This window comes from Pagrus pagrus, assembly GCF_965226575.1.
Source record: "Pagrus pagrus genome assembly, chromosome: 4".
NCBI lineage: Eukaryota > Metazoa > Chordata > Actinopteri > Spariformes > Sparidae > Pagrus > Pagrus pagrus.
The window spans coordinates 22,505,393-22,527,920 of NC_140188.1; the positions used below are offsets into that span (position 1 = coordinate 22,505,393).

Consider the following 22,528-nt stretch of genomic DNA (forward strand, 5'->3'; position numbering starts at 1 on the left):
AATGAGATTATTCCATTCCTATTTCAAAAGCTCTACCCAGACAAAGATTTCATTCAAACTCAAACAAAATTTGTGCCTGTATTTTTTAGGTTGCCATGGGTGACAGTTCGTCATGAGTACATTGGCCCGAAGTCCTACCAGGTGTCTCCCGTCACATCTGTACAAGATGTCAAACAGCTGCTCTACGAGGAGACTAACCTGCCCGTCGAAGAGCAACGGCTGACCCACAATGGGAAAGTGGTAAGCTATTCTTTTTTTCTTACACCAGCACAGTAAATTTAGACTAACACATACCAGAATGTGCAGTTTGTACCTTTTCCAGGTAATAATAGCGTAGCCACTGTGTCACAATGAAACACATCCAAATGATCTAGCAAGTTGGTTATTAGACAGTATGTAGGCAAGACTTCAAATCATTGTGTTTATACACTGTGTGTGGTGTATGTTGCTCATTTTCGGGTTGCTTGTTCATTGTTTCTTATGTACTGGAAGGCTTTAGTGTTTTCAGTCACAAGAATATTAGCGTGCATGACGGTGGACTAAGTCAAATGAGAAATTTGCCTTTTGTCCAAACCAAAGAAACAACACAGAAATCTAGGTTTTGAAACTGAGTATGTTGTTAAGCAGAGAAGCACTCATGACACAAGGTTACTGTTTTGCCCTTGTTCAGTTTGTGTTTTGTAAAAGTCACATTATTTGTATTCCTCATGGCTTATTAAATATCAGAGAACCTTATACAATACTCTTATGTTGTTTGCTTGCTGCTTTGTGGTTTTGCCACATTTTACCAATTACGGCACAGAAACTCAAAAGGAATAAGTGAATAGACGTCTTTCTAAGATGGCAGATAATCGCCAGCAGCAGAAAACAGATTATTTTAATGATCCTGTGCAAGGACAAATGATGAGATACTGATCCAAACTATGAACAGTACCTTTATTGTTGTGAGCCAAGTTTCCCTCAGAGGTTTCATCTGTTGTAGCTGTGTGTCTGTCATTGATCTTATGATTGATTTGCTATCTATCTATCTATCTATCTATCTATCTATCTATCTATCTAGTTATCTGGCTTATGTTAGCTTACTTTATCTCTACTGCAGGCTTTTGTTGGAATCCTACAGAGTAATGCAGCAGCCCTGAACTCATTATCAGGTCAGATGACTGCAGTTAAATGATCTGACTCATACTGAGGGCATCATGACGAGGCACCTCATCGCCACAGTGTATTGAACAAAATGCAATAGTTTACTTACCACAGACTTCTATGAATTAAGCTCTTAGGATTTCTGATGATCTTTCATGCTATAAAAGTCTTATTTTGCGTCAAACGGATGTGTCACTGGTGTTAATTTCATCAATGAGTGGCTTTTTGGCATAAAGATGTACTGTGATCTTGTGTGGCTGTTTGGAGTGGTTGCCTCAGTCTATGGCCTCACACGCCTGGAGTTGATCCCCTGTCCTGGGGCTCGGCTGATGGAAAGCACCAGGTGGTGGTCAGTGCTTGGCAGACCCCCTCCCACTGATCTCATACGCAGAAATTAGCTGCAAGCCACACCTACAAACTAATACTGCATAGACACGCAAGGTCAAGTTCTACTATTCAGACAAGAGTTGAAAACAAAAGCCTTGAACGCTGTTCTTTTATAATGTCAAGTGTTTCCCAGAAAGAAAGCAATAGGTTTCCATTGTGCCCTCCAGATGTACGTCTAGATGTTGTGTTCCTTCTCTGCCTGATGCAATTAAAAATGTGCAGCAGTGCAACATGGAGGGGGTTCTGTGCCAGGCACTGTACTTAGCTTAAGAGTGGTATGCACTTTTAGAGAAAGTGAAAGGCAAGTTTAGCTCGGTCTCTGTGAGTTTCAAAAGCATTCTTTATCGTTAATGCCTGTCTGTGGATGCTCTCTAATGGAAAAAAAACATTCAGCCCAGAAGCCAAATGAGGAAAAAGAGTTTAAACTATGACACTGATATCTATACATCCTTGCTAGGAGAGGAAAACATACAACCAAAGCTCTCTGTTCTCTAGCTGAATGTTAAATGCACAAGATAGAAGACATATATTTAGATGTTCAATTATATTGCTTATATTGCTTGTCTGAGTATGTCCTGTGTGGGTACACCAACACCAATATTAATGTCTGTCTCACACATCTTTGGTACGTTGAGACACAGTTAAGGAATTATGAGTCCACAATACAAAGAAAGTGTGACTTGCTACACTCTGTAAGCTCTTTGTATGCCCCATATGAAATATTGATATGACATTAAAGACTTAACATCCTTCATCCTGAATTGTACAAATGATTATTGAACGGTGCAGTGACCATGATGAGGATGATGACTGAGGGTTTTGCTTGTGCAGAGCACAGTTTGCCAGGCAGCATGTTGATGTGCAAAGACTGCTGAGTGCAGTGGGTCACAGTGTCACCTTGAAAGGCCTCAAACAGCAGGAACGGCTGCAGTCTCAGGCCTGGTACCAACTCTGGCTCCCTGCTGCATCGATTCTGTAAGATGCCCTGGGAAAAGACTGGCTGTCACACTAATGGCTGCAATAATACAGCCCAAAAGATTTCACTGTTGCTGGTGCGAGAGACCGATGATACATTAACCTTGATGTGAGGAACTGTAAATCTGTGAATAGTTGTCATAAAAAAAATGACAGTCAGTTGTAGCTGGCTTTCCAAACTGTTTTATGAGCACATTGAGTAATGAGATAGAGTTTATCGGGCAAGTATTTTTTTTTCATTTTTCATTACTCTGATTAGCAAGCAAGCAAGAACTTCGTATTGTATTCTGTTTTTGTTGAGTCAGCACCTTAATTGTTAGATAAGATACACATTTCCACAAGACATCGTCTCTGTATAGCAAACCAGATCATTCAAATTAATTTGATTTCCACAATAAAACCCAGTTTGCTGTTAATTAATGCTTTGTCTCCATATCAACCCCTCCCAGCTGGATGACAGTGTGCAGATAGGGACCTTGGTGCCTGCCGGATGCCCAGAGGTATCTGTCACACTGGAGGGACGAGGCCTTAAAGGGGGAGGTAGGATTCAAACCTCTACATCTCTGCAATAATAACCAAGTCTTACAACAGTGAGGCTAACTCAGCTTGGCTCTTACAGGGAGGTTTGGACAGACTACACCACCGCTGGTCGAATTTCTGAAAGACATTCTGAGGAGGTACCCTGAAGGTGGACAGATCCTGAAAGTAAGTGTCAGTGGGCCTGTTATAATAATTGTTATAATACTTGTTAGACTTATTGTTATAGGTACATGCCCTGGATCATTTCTGCTGAGCTTGATGTTGCCTGTTGTGTTTACGTGCTTTTCTTGTTTAGTTTGTTTGTTTTATTTTTTCATGATATTTAAAAAATTAATGTTCATGTCTGAAAATTTTACATTTGAAAGTTCATTGCTCTTTAAAACGGAGTACTTGCATTATTATGGCACTATATTATCATAATATCAGCGACATAAAGTGGTCTTAAAATTAAAGTGATATTGTTTATTGCAGTTATTTCTGGGACGATATGTCGTCCAACAAAATAAGTCATCATGACAGGCAACGCTGTTATTTCACATTTTCCACAGTCACTAAATGCATTCAGCATCATTGTTTGGTGGATGTTGGCCTGATAAAATTCCCTCAAGCAGGAACAAATGTAAAAGTTTTTATTTTTAGTACAATTACCTCTATTTTAGTTGTTGTGTTAACAGGCTGGTAGGCAAAGGCTTAGCCAGTGATCGGGATGTCATGGGATTTGGAGTGAGAAGATATGTCAAGCTTGCACAGAAACAAAGGGCATAGTTTTATTTTGGCATTACTTGCTGGCATCAGCTTTATTACCATACATGGTAGCAACATTGCCAGACTGAAGGGGTGAAGTCCCAGTTGGGCCATCCACTCTAATAATGTGGTGACTCTTTTTTGGATAAAAGCATCTGCTGAATAAGCTCATGTCATTGTGCACATTACTTTTCTTAAAACATGATTTGTTGTGCTTTATTTTGCAGGAGTTGATTCAAAATGCGGAGGATGCTGGAGCCACAGAAGTCAAGTTCATGTACGATGAAACAGAGTATGGAGTGGAGTCACTGTGGTCACCTGACATGGCTCAGCATCAAGGTGAATGGTTACAGTAAACAACTAAGCACCCGGGGATAGCCCAGTGATCAGTGATACTCTTTTTTTAATAGGAGGGCATAAGTTTAAGCGCTTGCGTTGGCAAGAATCTTGCCTGTTTAAGTATTGTTAAGTAGCTGATCCTCTGCTCTGACCTCCCTGTGAACAGGGAAAAGACATACACATTTGTTACTGAAATAATATATTATTTCTCTGTATTTGTATTTTAAGACTGCCTGAACTTTCACTTTCTGTATTGCAGGTACAGCACTGTACGTCTACAATGATGCTGTGTTCACTGTGGAAGACTGGAACGGGATTCAGGAAATTGCGAGGAGCAGGAAGAGAGAAGACCCTCTGAAAGTTGGACGATTTGGGATTGGCTTCAATTCTGTGTACCATGTTACAGGTGAGGACTGTCTGAAATTGCTAATAACAACATCAGTTATGAAATGCTTACTCAGATTACAACCTATTTCCTCCAGTGGACTCAGTCTTTTAAAACTACAAATATTCTGTGTATTTTCCTGCCAGAATGTTTTTTGTATAACTCTGATTGTTTGTCTGACCATTTTTGCTGTAGCAGGCAGCAACATTTGTATTAAATTGCATTGTAAGTAACTAATTAGATGTGCACATCGGAAACAAATCAGAAAAATTAGGCTCGGAAAATCTTCATCATTACAGAAGTTTCCAGGCAGCCTTCCTCTTCCGTGCACAGGTCATTGTTTGCAGTCCAATTAGCAACTTGAGACACAAGAATGAAGTTGGAGTTAAGAGATGACTTTTAGGACTGGATTCTCTCATTTTTTAAATTTATTTTTTGAAACATTTGAATGCAGATAAATTTTAAAAAAGCCAATAAAAACATAAGTCATCATCAGACAGTAGTCAATAAGTAATGGCATGCAACCAAGGTCTGCTGAAATGTACTTTGTCAATACTACTATAATACTACTCTAAATTATGTTTTTGTGTTCTTCTCCTCAATGTTTAGATGTTCCCAGTATATTCAGTGGAGACCAGATTGCGATGCTGGACCCTCATCAGACCCTGTTTGGAGTGAATGAGTCGGGACAGTGTTGGAACTTGAAGACAGACATTAAGGAGATCACAGAACTGGCTGACCAGTTCGCTCCCTACATCGGGATGTTTGGGAGCTCGGAGAAAACCATCAAGGATGGCAGCTTTCCTGGGACATTGTTCCGTTTCCCGCTCCGGCTGAAACCCTCCCAGCTCAGTGGCAACATCTACAACAAAGAAAAGGTCTTGGAGCTCTTTGAGTCTTTCAAAGCTGACGCGGACACAGTGCTTCTCTTCCTCAAGAGTGTTCAGAAGATCTCCTTGCACGTGCGTGAGTCTGACGGTACAGAACGCATGTTGTTTCAGGTGACAGCAACAGAGAATACTGATGACAAGTTAGAAAGACCAAATGCACTGAACACGCTGGGCCAGGCTATTGACAGCTACAGCAATGGTGTTCCCAGCTCCACCATCACATGCGTCACTTACCAGGTCAACATAGAGACTCAGGATGAAACAGCTAAAGAGACTCAGAGGATGACATGGCTGGTTTGTAATGGAGTGGGGGGAAGAGGCATGTGTCCTGAGTTGGACTCTCTGGCAGATGATTTGAAGTTCATGCCTACCATTGGCATTGCTCTTCCTCTTACTCTGATTAACAAAGAAGACAAAGGTGCCACATCTGGTTTCTCAGGGCGAGCCTTTTGCTTCCTTCCCCTTCCCCCAGGGGAGGAGAGTGAGACAGGGCTTCCAGTTCATGTTAGTGGCTTCTTTGGCCTCACAGACAATCGCAGGAGTATCAAGTGGCGCGAAGTGGACCAGTGGAGAGATCCAGCTGCCTTGTGGAATGAGCTGCTTATAATTACTGTCATCCCAAGAGCTTACTTCACGCTCATCACTGACGCTATCAAAAGGGTGCAGACAAAAAAGGACCAAGACTTTCCATTGTCCCCTTCTGGGACCTATGTGGCCTGGCCAGACCCTAAGCAGGTCAAGTCCCGCTGGAAACCCATCCTCCAGCCGCTGTTTCATGACTTGCTGCAGCAGCAAGTAATCTATTCCCTCAGTGAGAGCTGGATCCAGGTGGACGAGGCTGTGTTCTCAGAGCTGGACACAGAGGATAACATTTCAGAGACCGTGATCAACTACCTCCAAAGCTCAGGAATGCAGGTAGCAAAGGTGCCTGTTGCCGTGGACTTTGTCTTGGCTTCCTTCCCAACTGAGTCCGCTGAAGTGAAGAAGGTGACCCCACCTTTGTTGCGGCAGGTGATCAGGAAGTACAAACACAAAGGTCCCTCTGAAGAGAAGCTGCTGCTGCTGGAGTTTGCGCTCAGTGATGCCAATTACAGCGACCTGATTGGACTGGAGATCCTGCCACTGCAAGATGAGACATTTACAACGTTTTCATCTTCTGTCACTGAAAAGGATGCCATTTACATTCCATCTGAGGAATACCCCAGGTAGAGATGAAGTGAAATAGTATGTTTCCACTACACTGAGTGGCAGAAAAAATACAAAATGTTTTTGTTTTTCATTGGTAGAGCAGTTGTTTACTTACATATTTTGTATTTTTGGACCAGATTTAAACAGGTGGATGATCAGTTGTGGCTGATTGTGTGATTAACTTCTGGCTTTGCTTTTGCTTTGAAAATCAGGCAATAATTACATGCAAATGGGAAACACAAATTGAGCGACAGGCATTGCGCTAATTTAGCTGGCATAATAATTTGGCCCTCAGTGTATCGTTTCAGCATTTAGAAGAATGTGTTTGTGTTTTACACAAACTTCATCCAGATACATAATTTTTTCTCAGCTGTATTGCACTGTTTACTGGTTTATTTGGAGTCACATGACAAGATCAATGACAGCAACAAGCTTTTGCATACAGAAATCATTCAGCATTAAAAAACACAGAATTGAATTTGTAAAAATGTCTCACCCTTTTTTTTTTTCTTGCTTTGTTCTAAGGTCTTTGTATCCAGGACTGGAGGGTCGCTTCATATTGGAGAGCATTAAACCTTCAGTAATGGACAGTTTGAAGAAAGCAGCCAAAAGCAGAGGTGATGTAGCATATTTAATATAAGTAATCTCCTCCTCACACAGAAATGTGTGTGTTAAAATCAATGGTCACAAGGAGACTTCTATATTAGAACATATGTTATACAATATCTGACAGTAAAGCTGTACAATCTCAAACTGAAACGGAAAAATCCTCACTGTCCCTGTGATGACTATGTGGGTTATGTGAGTTCAGCCATGTTGTTGTAATGCTGGGTCACCTTAGTCTCCTGCAGTGCCAGCAGGGCATTAAATCTGGTGGTGGTGCTGCTGCTGCTGATAGATAATTTAGGAGGACAGAAAGGGAAAGTGAGAGTGAGCATGCTGATTCATGGAAGAGTTGTTTTTGTGCCACACATTCCGCTCGATCCAGGAGATCAGATCCTGAGTGCACTCACTGCCATACTCAACCATGATTATGACAAGAAGGCAGTGAGCCAGGCAGAGGAAATAGGCTGAGTAACAGATTTGTCCTCTAAACCCAAAATGAAATAAGAGCATATTGAAATGTGACAAAACGGCAACAATGTGACTTTGCTGGCCACACATACTTCATCCCTGTGGATGATCTTAGAGTACCACTTAGGAGTTACTCAGATCCTCTGAGATCACCCGACCTCCCCATCTCCACCCCGTCTCACTCTGTTATTCACTCTCAACAACAGTTGTTTTTCCAAACTGTGCATTAGGTTGAGAAAGGCTGAAACAATTCATCATTATATGCTGATGCTGAAACTGCAACTTGAGTGGAAAGAAGCCGTCATAGTTAAACCTGTCAAAGTTTCAAAATGTGAAGAGATCTTAAAAGGTTATTTTTAAGATGTTTTAAAACTAATGAAGAAAGAGAAACAGAGTAAAATTCACTCTAAAAATGTGTCACTTGAATTACAGTTCAACAATATCTTTGGGGCTGCTCAGGTAGGTATTTCTGAGTGTGTTATAGGTCCATTATGTAGGATTGAGTGGCATCTAGCGGTGTGGTTGCACATTGCAACCAACTGAACAACCCTCATCTCTCCCTGCCTTATGATCGCTGCTAAAAATGCAAAAAGTGTGAAAGGCCCTCTCTGGAGCCAGTAATTAGTTTGTCCGTTCAGGGCTACTGTAGAAACATAGCGGACAAACATGGCGGACTCTGTGGAAGAGGATCACTCCCTCTGTAGATATAAAATGCCTATTCAAAGATAACAGAAACACAGTGATTCTTATTTTCAGGTGATTATGCACTAATGAAAACATCATTATGAATATTATATTCCTTTTCTGTCCCTAAATTCCCCTAAATCCTACACACTGGACCTTTAAGTATTGGGCCTGTTTACTATTAACCTAAACTAATGCATGGCTGTACCTGTGTATGAGCACCATGATAACTGCAGTCAGAAAACTTTCACAGAAATATTTAGTTTCTGTCCTGTAAGTGACACATGTTCACTCTTAATAATTACAACTTATTTTATACAGGTTTACTGCAGTGTTTCATGGTGCACTTAATAACTTGCAGTGTTTTCGTAGTTACTAGTCTTTTTCAAAACTATTTTCCCTACACTGAATGATAATGACTAAATTATTATAAGGGGTTGAAGACTGTCAAACTGTGCTTGTGTGTACAGAACATGGTTTGTGCATGTGCTGCAATATTTCTGTAAGTCTGAAATGATGAGTATGCATACTAATTATTCATATTTTGTTTTGTTTTTTAACAGTATTAATTTAAAAGTGTATCTTTTTGTGGAGTGCTACCCCCTTATTTATTTAGAAACTGATTCTGTTGGATTGACAATTTTGACAGTTATTATCAAAACAGCTGCAATGTTTTTCCATGGTAGCAATTTGAAGGCATGTGAGTTTTTCATTTGTAGGAAGGTTTAATGTTGAACTTAAACTAAAAAAGGGAGCTCTCAATCATCTGCTTTGCCCCTGAATTTACATGACATTTGTTCCTCAATGAGTGGAGCAAAATTATGTCGCATTGTGAGAAAAAAAGTTTCACCTTCAGACTGCTGCATTGTAAAACAGCAATAATACTAGCTTTTAATAAAAAACAACACAGCTAACTTTTTCAGCTTTAACGAATAACATTTAGCAACTACTATCATAATGACTGAGACTAATTAAATTTCCTCTTGTTATTTGAACAGGAAGAGCCTGCACCCAACTACAAGTACTGAACCCTGAACGATCAGCTCGACTCATCAAGGACATCCTATCAGCAGCCTGGCCAACTAGAGACTTCATTGTCCAATGGGAACCTGGAAACAGAGAGTTGAAGCATCCTTCAGTTTCCTGGCTGAAAATGATTTGGAAGCATCTCTACATAAAATTTGCTGATGACCTAAGTACCTTTGATGACATGCCTTTGATCCCACTTGTGCCACTTGAGGAAAGCATGGACGTAGTTAAGCTTCTACGTCTCAAAACTCCATCTCCCATTATTCTTGTGGATGAGGAAGAGGCACCGCTTTCTGAAAATCTTCTTGACATCATGGAAAAGCTTGGAGGAGTTGTGATGAAAAAGATGGATTCATGTTTGCAGCATCCTCTGCTAAAGAATTACATCCATCCTTCCTCTCCTGGATTGCTTCTGCAAATTATGGACAGATTGTCAACACAAAGACTGTCCACCCAAGTCTCTTCTTTCTCAGTCAAAGAGAAGATTGCACTCAGAAACTTTCTTGCAGGACTGTCTGACATTACAGAGAGAGAAAAGCATACCCTGCTTGAGCTTTCCATCTTTGAGAGAGTGGGGGCGTGCTCTGAAGGTACCTCAGCATTTACATCACTGAGAGGAGCTAGAGCTTTACATCATAGAGCCAAGTATCCCCCAGATGTGAAATTATCCGTAAATCTTGTGGGCTGCTCTGACGAGGAATCAATCCGCCTGATCAAGATGCTGAATGTAGAGCAAGTGAAGACGACAGAATGTTTGAAGATGATTATTCAGGACATTGAGAAGGGGTTCTACACAACAGATGAGATAACCCAAATCATGCTTTGGGCACTTAAACATCTGGCATTTCTAAAAAATGAAAACTCATCAGTGATTGGATGGCTTTCTGCTCTTAAGTTTATTCAGATGCCTTCTGGAAAGTCAGTTAAAGCCTCTGATCTTTTTGATCCTGAGCTGGAGATTCTACAGAATCTCTTCTACATGGAGGAGAAAACCAGGTTTCCCACAAGTACATTCACGTCTTCCCCTGATATTCTTCATTCACTCAGACAACTGGGGCTAAGAAATGAAGTACAGCTAAGTGAAAAAGATGCACTCAAAGTGGCAAAGAAGATAGAGGAGTTACAAAGCAGCAAGGAACCGGAGTGGGAATTCATAATCAAAAAGGCGAAAACACTCCTGCAAATACTTAACAAACAAACCAAGCTGGTAAAATCAGCTGATGCTCAGACATCATTGCTAAAACTGAAATGGGTTCCTGTCTGCAAAGAAAGACCTCTCACTTACCCTAAATCCCTTGCATGGGTTGGCGATACACTCAACATCTGCTCTTTGTCTGAAATGTGTGACATATCCCATGCAGTGCTTGTGGGATCTGCAGTAGCACTAGTTGAACACACATCTGCAGGTATGAAGAAGGCACTGAAACTAACTGTAGAGCCACAGGTGGATCAAGTGTTACAGCACCTGAAAGCAGTGAACGACTGGCACAAATCTCAAGCATTCACAACAGAGGATTGGTATCAGTTCCAGCAGATCTTGTTTGAGATTTACGGTTTCATGCAGGCTCATCTTGAGGATGCTAGAGAAGCAATGAAATCACTGCCATTTGATTGGGTGTGGACGGGGAAGACATTCTCATCACCTGGCCAGACAGTCCTAAAGCCCCTCCCTGATCTTGACTTGCAGCCTTACCTCTACTCCCTCCCAAAGACAATTAGAAAGTTTCACAAACTTTTCAAGTTTTGTGGTTCGGTTGAAGAGGTTCTCCCAAGCCATGTGTTTGAAGTCATCAGCACCATCCAACAAAGATGTGAAGGAGAGATTACCAAGGAGAAAAGCAAACATGACATCCTTCTTTTGATCAACATCCTCAGATGGCTGTACAACAGTCAGATACCTGTAGATACTAACATGCATGTGCCAATTCTTTGTTACAAGGACCCCAGCAAATTAGTGATGAAGCCCATTCATGAATGCACCTACTGTGACATCAAGGTCGACGATTTGAATGACTTGCTCGAAGACGCATCAGAGCCCATTATATTAGTCCATGATGACATCCCCATGAAAACCGCTGAGTGGCTGAAGGTGCCTTGTTTGAGTACAAGGCTGATAAACCCAGAGAACCTTGGCTTCGAACAATCAGGCCAACGAGAACCTCTAACAGTTAGAATAAAGAACATCTTGGAGGAATATCCATCCGTAGCTGACATTTTTAAAGAGCTCCTCCAGAATGCGGATGATGCAAGTGCAACAGAGTGCAGTTTCCTCATTGACATGAGGAAAAACACGGACATTCGAGAGAATCTCCTTGACCCTGGCATGATTGTTTGTCACGGGCCCTCCTTGTGGTCTTTCAACAACTCTGTATTCTCAGACACAGACTTTCTGAACATCACAAGGTTGGGTGGATCAGTAAAGAGATGTGAAGCAGACAAAGTTGGAAAATTTGGCTTGGGCTTCAACTCAGTTTATCACATCACTGATATCCCCATCATAATGAGCAGAGAGTTCATGATCATGTTTGATCCAAACATCAATCACATCAGCAAGCACATCAGAGACAGCTCTAATCCAGGGATCAAAATCAACTGGAGCAAACAACAGAAAAGGCTGCGAAAATTCCCCAACCAGTTCAAACCTTTCATTAGTGTCTTCAACTGCCAGCTTCCTCTGGCTCAAGACTCCCCATACAAATACAACGGCACACTGTTCAGACTCCCATTCAGAACAGAGCAGGAAGCCTCAGTAAGTGAAATCAGTAGTCTGTACTACAACACCACAGACATCTATTCCCTGGTTGATGAGTTCAGCATATGTGGCCACCGGTTCATTCTGTTCACTCAGCATGTTGGAAGTATGGTCTTAAAATACCTGAAATATGAGGAACCAAATCCAGCTGGAGCACAAGATGTTGTCAGCATCAACAAAAGTGTGTGGTCATCAAAAGCCTCATATGGACCGCTGAGTATCTTAAAATCTGCAGCAAAGGTTATGAAGAAAGTAGCAAGCACCAACAGAGTGCCTGCAGATGTCCCCAAGTCTGGCTGCATCATTCGCGTTATGGTGGAGGAGTTCCATAACGTGTTCAAACGCATTGTCGATCTCCACTCGCCACTGTTCAGAGGTTCGGAGGAAGATCCTAACCAGTACTTTGAAATGGCTGCTAAAGGTGTTCAGACGAGGAGAATGACAGATGAAATGCCCCAAAAGGCAGTCGAGGTCACCAACTGGCTCATTTGCTCATGCATGGATGTAACTGAGGCACTCAAGTTTTCCCTCAGTGACAGCGGAAAAAGACTTGGACTAGTGCCCTGTGGAGGAGTGGCTGTTTTACTCTCAGAGGAAGAGAATCGCAAATGGACAGTGAAGACAAGTGCCACACCAATCGGAGAGGTGTTTTGCTACTTACCTCTCAGAATCAAGACAGGCCTACCAGTCCATATTAATGGCTGCTTTGCTGTGACATCCAACCGCAAAGAGATCTGGAAGACTGACACCAAAGGACAGTGGAATTCTGTTTTCATGAGACATGTCATTGTCCAGGCCTATTTAGCAGCACTAACTATGCTACGTTCAATGGCTGAAAGTGGAGAACTGCTTGACTACAGCTATTATGCTGCGTGGCCTGATCCAAGTCAGGTTCATGATGACTTCACACTGGTTAGCCAGGGTGTCTACCAAGAAATAGCCAAAGGAGGTGACAGTGACCATGCAAAGGTTTTCTCAGACGGCAAAACCTGGGTGTCAATCAAGTACGTCAGATTCCTTGATGATGCCTTACTCTGCAGGCCAGACATAGGTCCTGCTGCTTTTCAGATTTTCTTGAAATACCTCAAGAAGAGTGGCTCACAAGACCTCTGTGCTGTTGAGCTTCCTGACTGGGTGAAAGAGGGATTTGATGATGCTGGATGTAAAGCGAAGTTAATGGAAAACACCCTGACGGAGAAGCAGTTCTTTTCAGATGTCTTTTTCCCTCACATCCAGGAAATCGACAAAGAGCTTCGAGATCCTCTGATGCATTATGTCTTGAATGAAAAACTCGAAGATTTTGCATCAATCCTGAGGGTTACTCCTTGTATCCCATGCTCTGGCCCGAATAAGGAACTGGTTTTACCTTCCAGACTCATTCACCCAGAGGGAAGAGTTGCTAAACTCTACAACACTGACGATGGAAGATTTCCTGAAGGGACTTCTAAAGACTACCTAAACCCTGTGTGTTTAGTGAAGCTGGTGCAGTTAGGCATGGTCAAAGATGATCTGTCGTGGGAAGACCTGATTGAACGTGCTCAATCTGTTATTGCTCTGAATGAAAATGATCACACAGCTGCATGCTTTCGTAGCAGTATTCTACTCAGTCTCATCGATGAGAAACTGAAGATGAGAGATCCAGGAACAGCTGAGCTCTTAGAACAGCTGAAGGACATCAAGTTCCTTCCATTCCTGACAAGACCTGCCGGCTTCTCACTGCCATGGCAGGGGAACAACTTTTCCCCAACAACATTGTTCTCTGCTAGAGAACTCTTCACAACTGAACATCAGGACACAGTGTGTCTGATGAAGCCAATCCTGAATGAGAATTCTCCATCTTTCAAAGGTTGTGGTGCAATGTCATTGGCTGTGAAAGACTGTCTTGGTCTAATAAGGAAGCCTACAGTCGGACTGGTCATCAGTCAACTCAAGAAACTGTCTCAGTCATTTGACGGTGTTACACTGTATCAGGAAAACATAACAAATGCCTGCTACAAGTTTCTTCATGAGGAAATGCTCCAGGATGAGAATGCAAAAGAGGAAATAACGGAAGAACTGAAAGCATTCAATTCCATGCTGGTGGAAAACACATATGTCAATCCCTCCAAAGTTGCATTCCACCTGAATTTTGATGCAGCTCCACATCTCTATCAGCTCCCAAACAAATACAGGAACAGCTGTCGTGAGCTCTTTGAAAATGTTGGGGTACAGCCCAGCTTCACAGTAGACGATTTCTCAGCAGTACTTGAAACTGTGAAGCAAGAATGTGGGCGAAGGACACTCACCGAGGAGAACTTTCAGCTGTGTCGCAGAATCATTAGTGAAGGAATATGGAGCTTGATACGAGACAAGAACCAAGAATACTGCCAGGCAAATTATGGTGGGATACTTTTACCTGACTCCAATCAGACATTGCAGCCGTCAAAATCACTGTGCTACAATGACTGCCCTTGGATCAAAGTCAGAGATTCTTCTGTGAAATACTGTCACGGGGATATTCCAAGAGAGGTTGCTGTGAAATTAGGAGCTGTCCCAAAACGTCACAAAGCCTTGGAGAGGTATGCCTCTAATGTCTGCTTCTCTTCACTTGGGAGTGAGTTTGGACAGAAAGAAAAACTCACAAGCAGAATTAAAAGCATTCTTAATGCTTATCCATCAGAAAAAGAAATGCTTAAAGAGCTGCTTCAAAATGCAGATGACGCCAAAGCCACTGAAATTTACTTTGTTTTTGATGCAAGGACACACCCCACAGACAGAATATTTGATGATAAATGGATCCCAATGCAAGGCCCTGCCCTTTGTGTATTTAACAACCAGCCTTTCACAGAGGATGATGTCAGAGGTATACAGAACCTCGGAAGAGGAACGAAAGAGGCCAATCCAGGCAAGACTGGTCAGTACGGCATAGGATTCAACTCTGTCTATCACATCACTGACTGCCCATCCTTCATCTCAAACAATGACATTCTGTGCATATTTGATCCACATGCACAGTATGCACCTGGGGCTACATCAGTGAGTCCTGGAAGAATGTTTAGAGATTTGGACTCCGACTTCAGGTCTCAGTTTTCAGATGTTCTAAATCTGTACCTGGGAGCTCATTTTAAGCTAGAACGCAGCACGATGTTCAGATTCCCCATCCGCTCTACAACGATGGCAAGGACATCAGAGATCAGTTCTGTCCCAGCATCAGACAGAATGGTGCAAAATCTTCTGGATAAGCTAAAGACCGACGGTGCAGAGCTTCTGATGTTCCTCAACCACATGGAGAAAATATCAATCTGTGAAATCAATCAGGCATCTGGAGACCTGAAAGTGCTCTACTCTGTGAAAGCAAAAATAACAGATGGTGATCGGCTAAAACGCAAACAGTTTCATGCCTCAGTAATTGATAGTGTGACCAAAAAGAAGCAGCTCGCTGCTATCCCAGTCCAACAGATAACCTACTCAATGGACATAGAGGACACTGATGGAAATTTAACCACATGGATGATCTGCAACCGATCAGGCTTCCCTAACATTGAAAATGTCTCAAAAGGTGTGGTCTCAGCTCACAAAAATGAAGACATAACTCTATTTCCACGAGGAGGGGTAGCTGCATGTGTAAGCCACAACTACAAAAAGCCTCACAGAGCCTTCTGCTTTTTGCCCCTTTCACTGGAAACTGGCTTGCCTTTTCATGTCAATGGGCACTTTGCCCTAGACTCCGCTAGAAGGAACCTGTGGAGAGATGACAACGGAGTGGGTGTAAGGAGTGACTGGAATAACAATTTGATGACATCGCTGATCGCCCCCGCCTGTGTGGAACTGCTGATTCAGCTTAAGCGCAGATACTTCCCAGGTCCTGATCCAACCATGACAGTCCTTCAAGGAACACCACTTCATGTTGTTAAAGATACACTGCGGAAATATCTGTTCTTCTTTCCAGTCAACAGACTTGATATACAGCCAGATTGGTACTGCTTGGTTAAAGCAGTGTACAACTCGATCAATGCTGACCTGAAGCGCCTGCTTCCTGTAGTCAGAGCAGTGCACATAGAAAACTCTGACGTGCACTCTGTCATTTACATTTCCTGGGTGAATACATCCACTGCAAACAAAGGCAGAGCCTTTTTTGATAACCTCCTACAAGATGAGCTTCAGCACTTGAAAAACACAGAGTACAACATCACCTCAAGGAAGTCTGTGGCTGAAAACGTCTACAGGCTGAAAACCTTGCTTCTGGATATTGGTTTCAACCTGGTTCACAGCTGCGATGAGACAGCAAATCTTTACCTCTGTTTGGAAGATGCAGGGATACCAGTCTGTTATGTGACACCAGAGGATGTCCGCAACTTTATTCACACTTTCTCATCACCAGACACATCTTGCCATGTTGGAAAACTCCCTTGCCGACTCCAACAGTCAAACTACAAGCTAATTCACAACTTGAAGCTTCTAGTTGACTACTGCTTCAAAGATGTAGAAGTGAATGAAGTCAAAATTGAGGGTTTGCCTCTGTTGATAACCATGGACAATATGCTGCAGGTGTTTGATTCCAAGAGACCAAAGTTCCTGACACCACACCATGAGCTAATCTCATCAAGGAAAGAAATGTTCATGAATACATTGTACATGAGGTACAGCAACATCCTTTTGAAGGAAGGAGCTGCAAAGATCTTTGACATCAGCTGCTTTGCTGACCTACTGGGTTCTGTTCTTCCAAGAGAGTATCGAACAAGGATACCTGTAAAGTGGAGAGACACCTTTGCAAGCGAATCTTGGCTGAAGAATGTGTGGAACTTCATCAGTGAGAACATTGCTGTTAAGGAGGATCAGGTGGACATCAAACCCAGTTTCGACACAGTGATTGACATTCTGAAAGACTGGGCTTTGCTACCTGGAATCAAATTCATGGCAAGAGAAAAGATAGTTGTCCCCGAGCATGACGTGCTTTTGCCTCTGAGTTTGATGAACATAGCCATCTTTCCACAAGGCCAAAATGACAAAGTCTTTCACACCCTAATGAAAGCAGGATGCATTCAGCTTGCAGTGAACAAAATCTGTGTCAAAGAGAATCCCATCATGCCTTTTTTGGCACAACACACAGCAAACATTGAAAATCCATCAAGTGTTTTGAAAGCTGTAGAGTACATGATTCAGACATCTGCTTTCAAAGCAGCAAACCTGACTGACAAGGACTTTGAGGCTCTTCTGTTGTATTTCAACTGCAACCTAGCAAACCTCACGCAACAGGATGAACAGAGCCTAAAACTCCTCCCATGCTTTAAATCAGTAAGTGGGAGATACATCAGCATTGCAAACTATGGGGCAAACTACGTCCTTGCAAAAAGCATTCCAACTGCAGACATCGACAAATGGGCTCACACAGCCTCCTTTTCCTTTCTTGCTGACAGTCCGCAGCTAAAAGAACTGTACACCTTCCTTGGCTGCATGCCAATTGATGACTTGGAAATCTACCTTCAGCATCTCCTGCCAAAGTTTGAGAGTTTTACCTATGATGCCAAAGTTGAACACATTGTCTACTTGAAGGAGAGACTTTTGTCAATGGAGGAATCATGTGAGATTAAGGATCAGCTCTATGAGAAATTGGAGGGACTGCTGTTCATCTATGACTACTCAAACAGACTCAGGCCAACCAAGTTTTTCTATGATGAGACCGTGAAGGTGTTTGAAGTTATGCTACCTGCAAAGTCATTCATACCAAGTGACTTTTTTAAGAAAGTTGAGCAGGTGTCAAAACCCAAGAATGGGACATTGTTGCTCACCTCATGGATTACCTTTCTGAGAAATATTGGTCTCAAGCATGAAGTGTCACAGCAGCAAGTTCTGCAGTTTGCAAAAGAGGTCAGCATCAAATCCCAAACAGAGAACTGGACCAAAGAAAAAGTGCAAACCATTGTCGATATTCTCTTGAACCACATTTTCACAGAGAGGATGGACCTGTTCCAAGGTACTTTTCTCAAAGAGCTCTCGATGATACCATTCCTGTGTCCTGAGAGAGCCCCCAAAGAGCTCATCAAGCTTCATTCGCAGTACCAAGAGATGAGTGGTACACTTCCTCTGATTCGCTTTAGCGGGTCTCAGGTAAATCCAAAATTCAAGCAAACAGATATCATTCACTTGCTTTGGACATCTTGCCCAATTCTGCCTGAGAAAGCTACACCATCAAGCATTAAGGACCAGGAGGGAATCACTCTCACTGGACAGGAACAGCTTGACCAAGTGCTCAACATGTTAGGCGTCAACTTGGACCCACTGTTGGAGAAAGTCATTAGCAACTGCAAGAACATCTGCAACATATCCAATCCAGACGACGAAATGGTGAAAACCAGGAACAAAGTTTTAAGGTCCACCTACGAGTTCCTCAATGCAGATAAAAGAGATTTCCGTTACCAGCTCCGTGGGGTGGCTTTTGTCATGGTTGAAGATGGCTGGAAATTGCTGAAATCTGAAGAGGTTGTCATCAATTTGGACAATGAATCTGACTTTAAACCCTACTTGTACAAGTTACCTCTAGAACTCGGTACCTTTCATCAGCTGTTCAAACTTCTTGGCACAGAGGACGTTGTGTCAATCAAACAGTATGTTGAAGTGCTGTGGCGAATTTACAGAAGTTCGGAGGGCAAGCAGCTTGACCCGAATGAAATGAGAACTGTGAAAAGGGTTGTTTCAGGATTGTTCAAGTCTCTGCATAACGATCCAGTAGAAATTCGTAAAGATCTTGAGAGTCTCAGAGATTTGACATTTTATCTGCCAAGTCATGATGGCAGATTAGCAAAGTCCAGTAGCTTGGTGTTTGACGATGCCCCACACTACAAGAGCAGAATTCAGGGTAACGTTGGAGTCCAGATGCTTGTGGACATGAGCCAGTGCTACTTGGGCAAAGATCATGCCTTCCACACAAAGCTGATAATGCTACTTCCACAAAAACTTAGGCCTAGACTGTTGAGTAGCATTCTTGAAGAGCAACTTGATGAGGATTCTCCAAAAATGTGCCAGTTTGGAGCTCTTTGCTCACTTCAGGGCCGCCTTCAGCTGCTGCTGTCATCAGAGCAGTTCATCACAGGACTGATCAGGATAATGAAACATGAGAATGACAATGCATACATGGTGAATGAGGAAAAAGCCATACGTCTCTGCAAAGCACTTTGTGAAGGACTGAAAGTTTCTTGTTTTGAGAAACTCCAGACAACATTAAGAGTGAAAGGATGTAGTCCCATCCTACACAGCCGCAGCGAAACACTTGCCTTCCTCAAGAGATATGGGACAGCTGTGATTCACCTCTACATCCAGCATTCAGACAGCAAAGACATTAATTTTCTTCTAGCGCTGGCAATGACACTGAAGTCGGCTACAGACAATCTGATTTCTGACACATCCTATCTGATTGCCATGCTGGGCTGTAATGACATCTACAGAATCACAGAGAAGCTGGACAACCTCGGGGTTAAGTACGACTCAACAGAGCCCTCAAAACTTGAGCTACCCCTCCCTGGCACTCCCATACCAGCTGAGATACATCACACACTTCTGATGGATCCCATGAATGTATTTTATCCAGGAGAGTATGTGGGTTACCTTGTAGACTCTGAAGGTGGAGACATGTATGGGTCTTACCAGCCTACCTATACATATGCCATTATTGTTCAAGAAGTAGAAAGAGAAGAGGAGGAAAACACAAGCTTCCTCGGAAAATGCTTCCAGATTGACATCGGTTACAGTGAGTACAAAATAGTCAGTTCCCTTGACTTGTACAAGTTCTCAAGACAAGATGAAAGTACCAACGTTCGGGACGCCAGTGCTCCATCAACTCCTACGAGCCCAAGCAGTCATTCCTCCGGTCTTAGGATGGTCCCTCCTCTTTTTGCTGGTAAGGAAAACCTGAGACCCCCTCCTCAAAAACAGTCTCCAAAAAAGATCAAGCTTAATGCATTGCCTGAGATTCTGAAAGAAGTGACCTTAGTAGTTGAACAAGCTTGGAAGCTTTCTGAGGCAGAGAGAAAGAAGATAATCCGCCGATTGTATCTCAAGTGGCATCCAGACAAAAATGCAGAGAATCTGGACATTGCCACAGAAGTCTTTAAGCATTTACAGAATGAGATCAACAGGATGGAGAAACAAACTTTAGCTGATCAGCAAAATAACGACAGAGCTTCAAGGAGATCCTACTCCACATCATCATCCCGGTTCCAGTCAGAGAAGTTTTCATTTCAGAGGTTTTATTCATCGTGGAATCAAGAAGCGACAAATCACAAGTCAGAAAGACAACAGTTCAGGGAACATCATACAAGCTATGCAGGCTCGTCACACTCTCACCGTTTCTTTGTGCCCCCGACCTTTAAGACAGTTGGAAACCCTGTGGAAGCCCGAAGGTGGCTGAGACAAGCAAGAGCAAACTACTCCGCTGCTCGGAATGATCTTCATAAAAATGCCAACGAGTGGGTTTGCTTCAAATGCTACCTGGCCACAAAACTTGCACTGATAGCTGCTGACTATGCAGTCAGAGGAAAGTCAGACAAAGATGTGAAACCGACTGCCCTGGCTCAAAAAGTTGAGGAGTACAACTCCCATCTAACAGGCCTTGCTAATGACGTTCAGATCCTGGAAGGATACGGTGTGGACAGCCTGAGAACTCGCTATCCTGACCTCCTGCCGTTTCCACAGATTCCCAACGACAGATACACATCTGAGGTGGCGATGAGAGTGATGGAATGTACCGCACGGATTATCATAAAGCTTGAAACCTTTGTGCAGCAAAAAATGTAATACTGTTGGACAATGAAACTTCAGTATGCATAGATCCTCTGTGGAATAGAGGACACCTGTGGCTGTGTGCAATACAGATCATGTATATCACTTGGAACAGAATTGAAGTATCCAGCTGGCAGCTTATGGTACGTTATGCAGTTTCTACCTGTGATGGTGGTGCTGTGGCCCATGCACAGTAAATATATGTATGGCTCCCATAACCTATTAGGCTGTCTCAATATAGATTTGCTGTATATGTGAAAAATAAAAAATCCTGCATACGCTGTACATAAAATTGCCTAAGCAATATGTTTTGTTTACCAAAGTCCCCACACTGAATATATTTGCTCTGAGTTAGATTTAAAAATATGCTGCTTTTTTTACTTTATCTTTTATAAAAAAAAATTATAAATACATATATTTTCTTGCTACAGAAAACCAGTTGAGTGTACTGAAAGGATGCGCTTACAATGAAGAAATAGACACACTCTAAATGTAAAATACTGCAATTACTGTCATGCAAGGTGTCCAATTTGCAGCGTCTCAGCAAGTCAAGAAAATTACAATCATGTTTGTACATTTTGTTTTTTGAATTTTTATGGTTGTTTTCATATCATTTGTGTAAAAGTTGTAAATTTTCTGTAACATAGCCAGTCACTTGTTTATGGAAAAAGCACTTTTTGAAACTCCTCCTCATATACTTGCACTTGTTGACAGCTTGTGTCACCCCAGCAACCTGGGAGAATCCAACTGTGAATGGAAAACCCTTTTATGTTACTTTTAAAGATTTCCTTTTTTCATTGGGCATATGTTTTGTTAAAGCTATGTTAAATTTTGTAACATTTGGTGTCAGTTTTGCATCATTACTTGTTCATATAAAACACGTGTACTGGGGCGCTACAGAGAGCAAGTCTGCTTAGACAACTAACGATTCTGAGAGGGCAGTGACGACTGTAGCTCAGCTTTTGCTTAAACAGGTCATCCAAAATTTGTTTCTTTTTACAGTGATGACCTGTTTGGGAAATCAGTAGGAAAGAGTGATAAAATAAAGAGCCATATATATATAGATGCTATAAGTTGGGCACAACCCTTAACATGTTAACCTTTGCCAGCATCAAACCATGTTCATACATTTCTGGTAATTTACATTTTTCTGGTTACAGGAACAGAGAACAGCACCAAACTGTGGTGCTTGTGTTTTTACTGTACTATTGGTTTTATTTTACTGTTGATGTGAAGGACTACACACACACACACACACACACACACACACACACACTGACCACATGTTGTAAATGTCATTTTGAAACATAATTTAATATGTGCTTGGTATTTGTTGTCTTATTACACCTCAAGCTTGAGGTGACTCAACCGAGGATGTCTCCATGAATTAACCGTGGATAACCTTGTGTATCATACATGTTGATGTACACTGTGCCATATGAAGGCCTAATAAATTCCCCTTAAATATGCTGTGTGTGTTTTTGTTTCTACGTTTATAAAAGAAAGCAGATTTTTTTTAAATAATACTAATATTACTAGTCTGTCAATTATTTAATTTTTGCAATTGAAAAGGCTCATTATGAAAGTGCAGGTAAAAACAATGCAGCTTTTTAATCATAAAGTTGGTTGTCAGAATGATTTTTT

The 22,528-nt window shown here is 42.1% G+C and overlaps 1 protein-coding gene across 5 annotated transcripts in view; it reads left to right on the top strand.

Annotated features, from left to right (window-relative positions):
• The window catches only part of sacs (sacsin molecular chaperone), a 25,911-nt gene extending 3,558 nt beyond the window's left edge, over nt 1-22,353 (top strand). For 4 of the 5 annotated variants that reach the window (XM_084351434.1, XM_084351436.1, XM_084351437.1 and 1 more), the window contains 9 exons: nt 90-240; nt 2,955-3,045; nt 3,125-3,210; nt 4,017-4,128; nt 4,388-4,534; nt 5,123-6,608; nt 7,117-7,208; nt 8,098-8,124; nt 9,348-22,353. In XM_084351434.1, coding sequence (XP_084207560.1) covers nt 90-240; nt 2,955-3,045; nt 3,125-3,210; nt 4,017-4,128; nt 4,388-4,534; nt 5,123-6,608; nt 7,117-7,208; nt 8,098-8,124; nt 9,348-20,899 — 13,744 coding nt within the window. In that variant the 3' untranslated portion in view covers nt 20,900-22,353. The remainder of the gene's footprint in view (nt 1-89; nt 241-2,954; nt 3,046-3,124; nt 3,211-4,016; nt 4,129-4,387; nt 4,535-5,122; nt 6,609-7,116; nt 7,209-8,097; nt 8,125-9,347) is intronic. The other variant, XM_084351438.1, reaches the window with a different exon arrangement.
• The last annotated feature ends 175 nt before the right edge of the window (nt 22,354-22,528 follow it).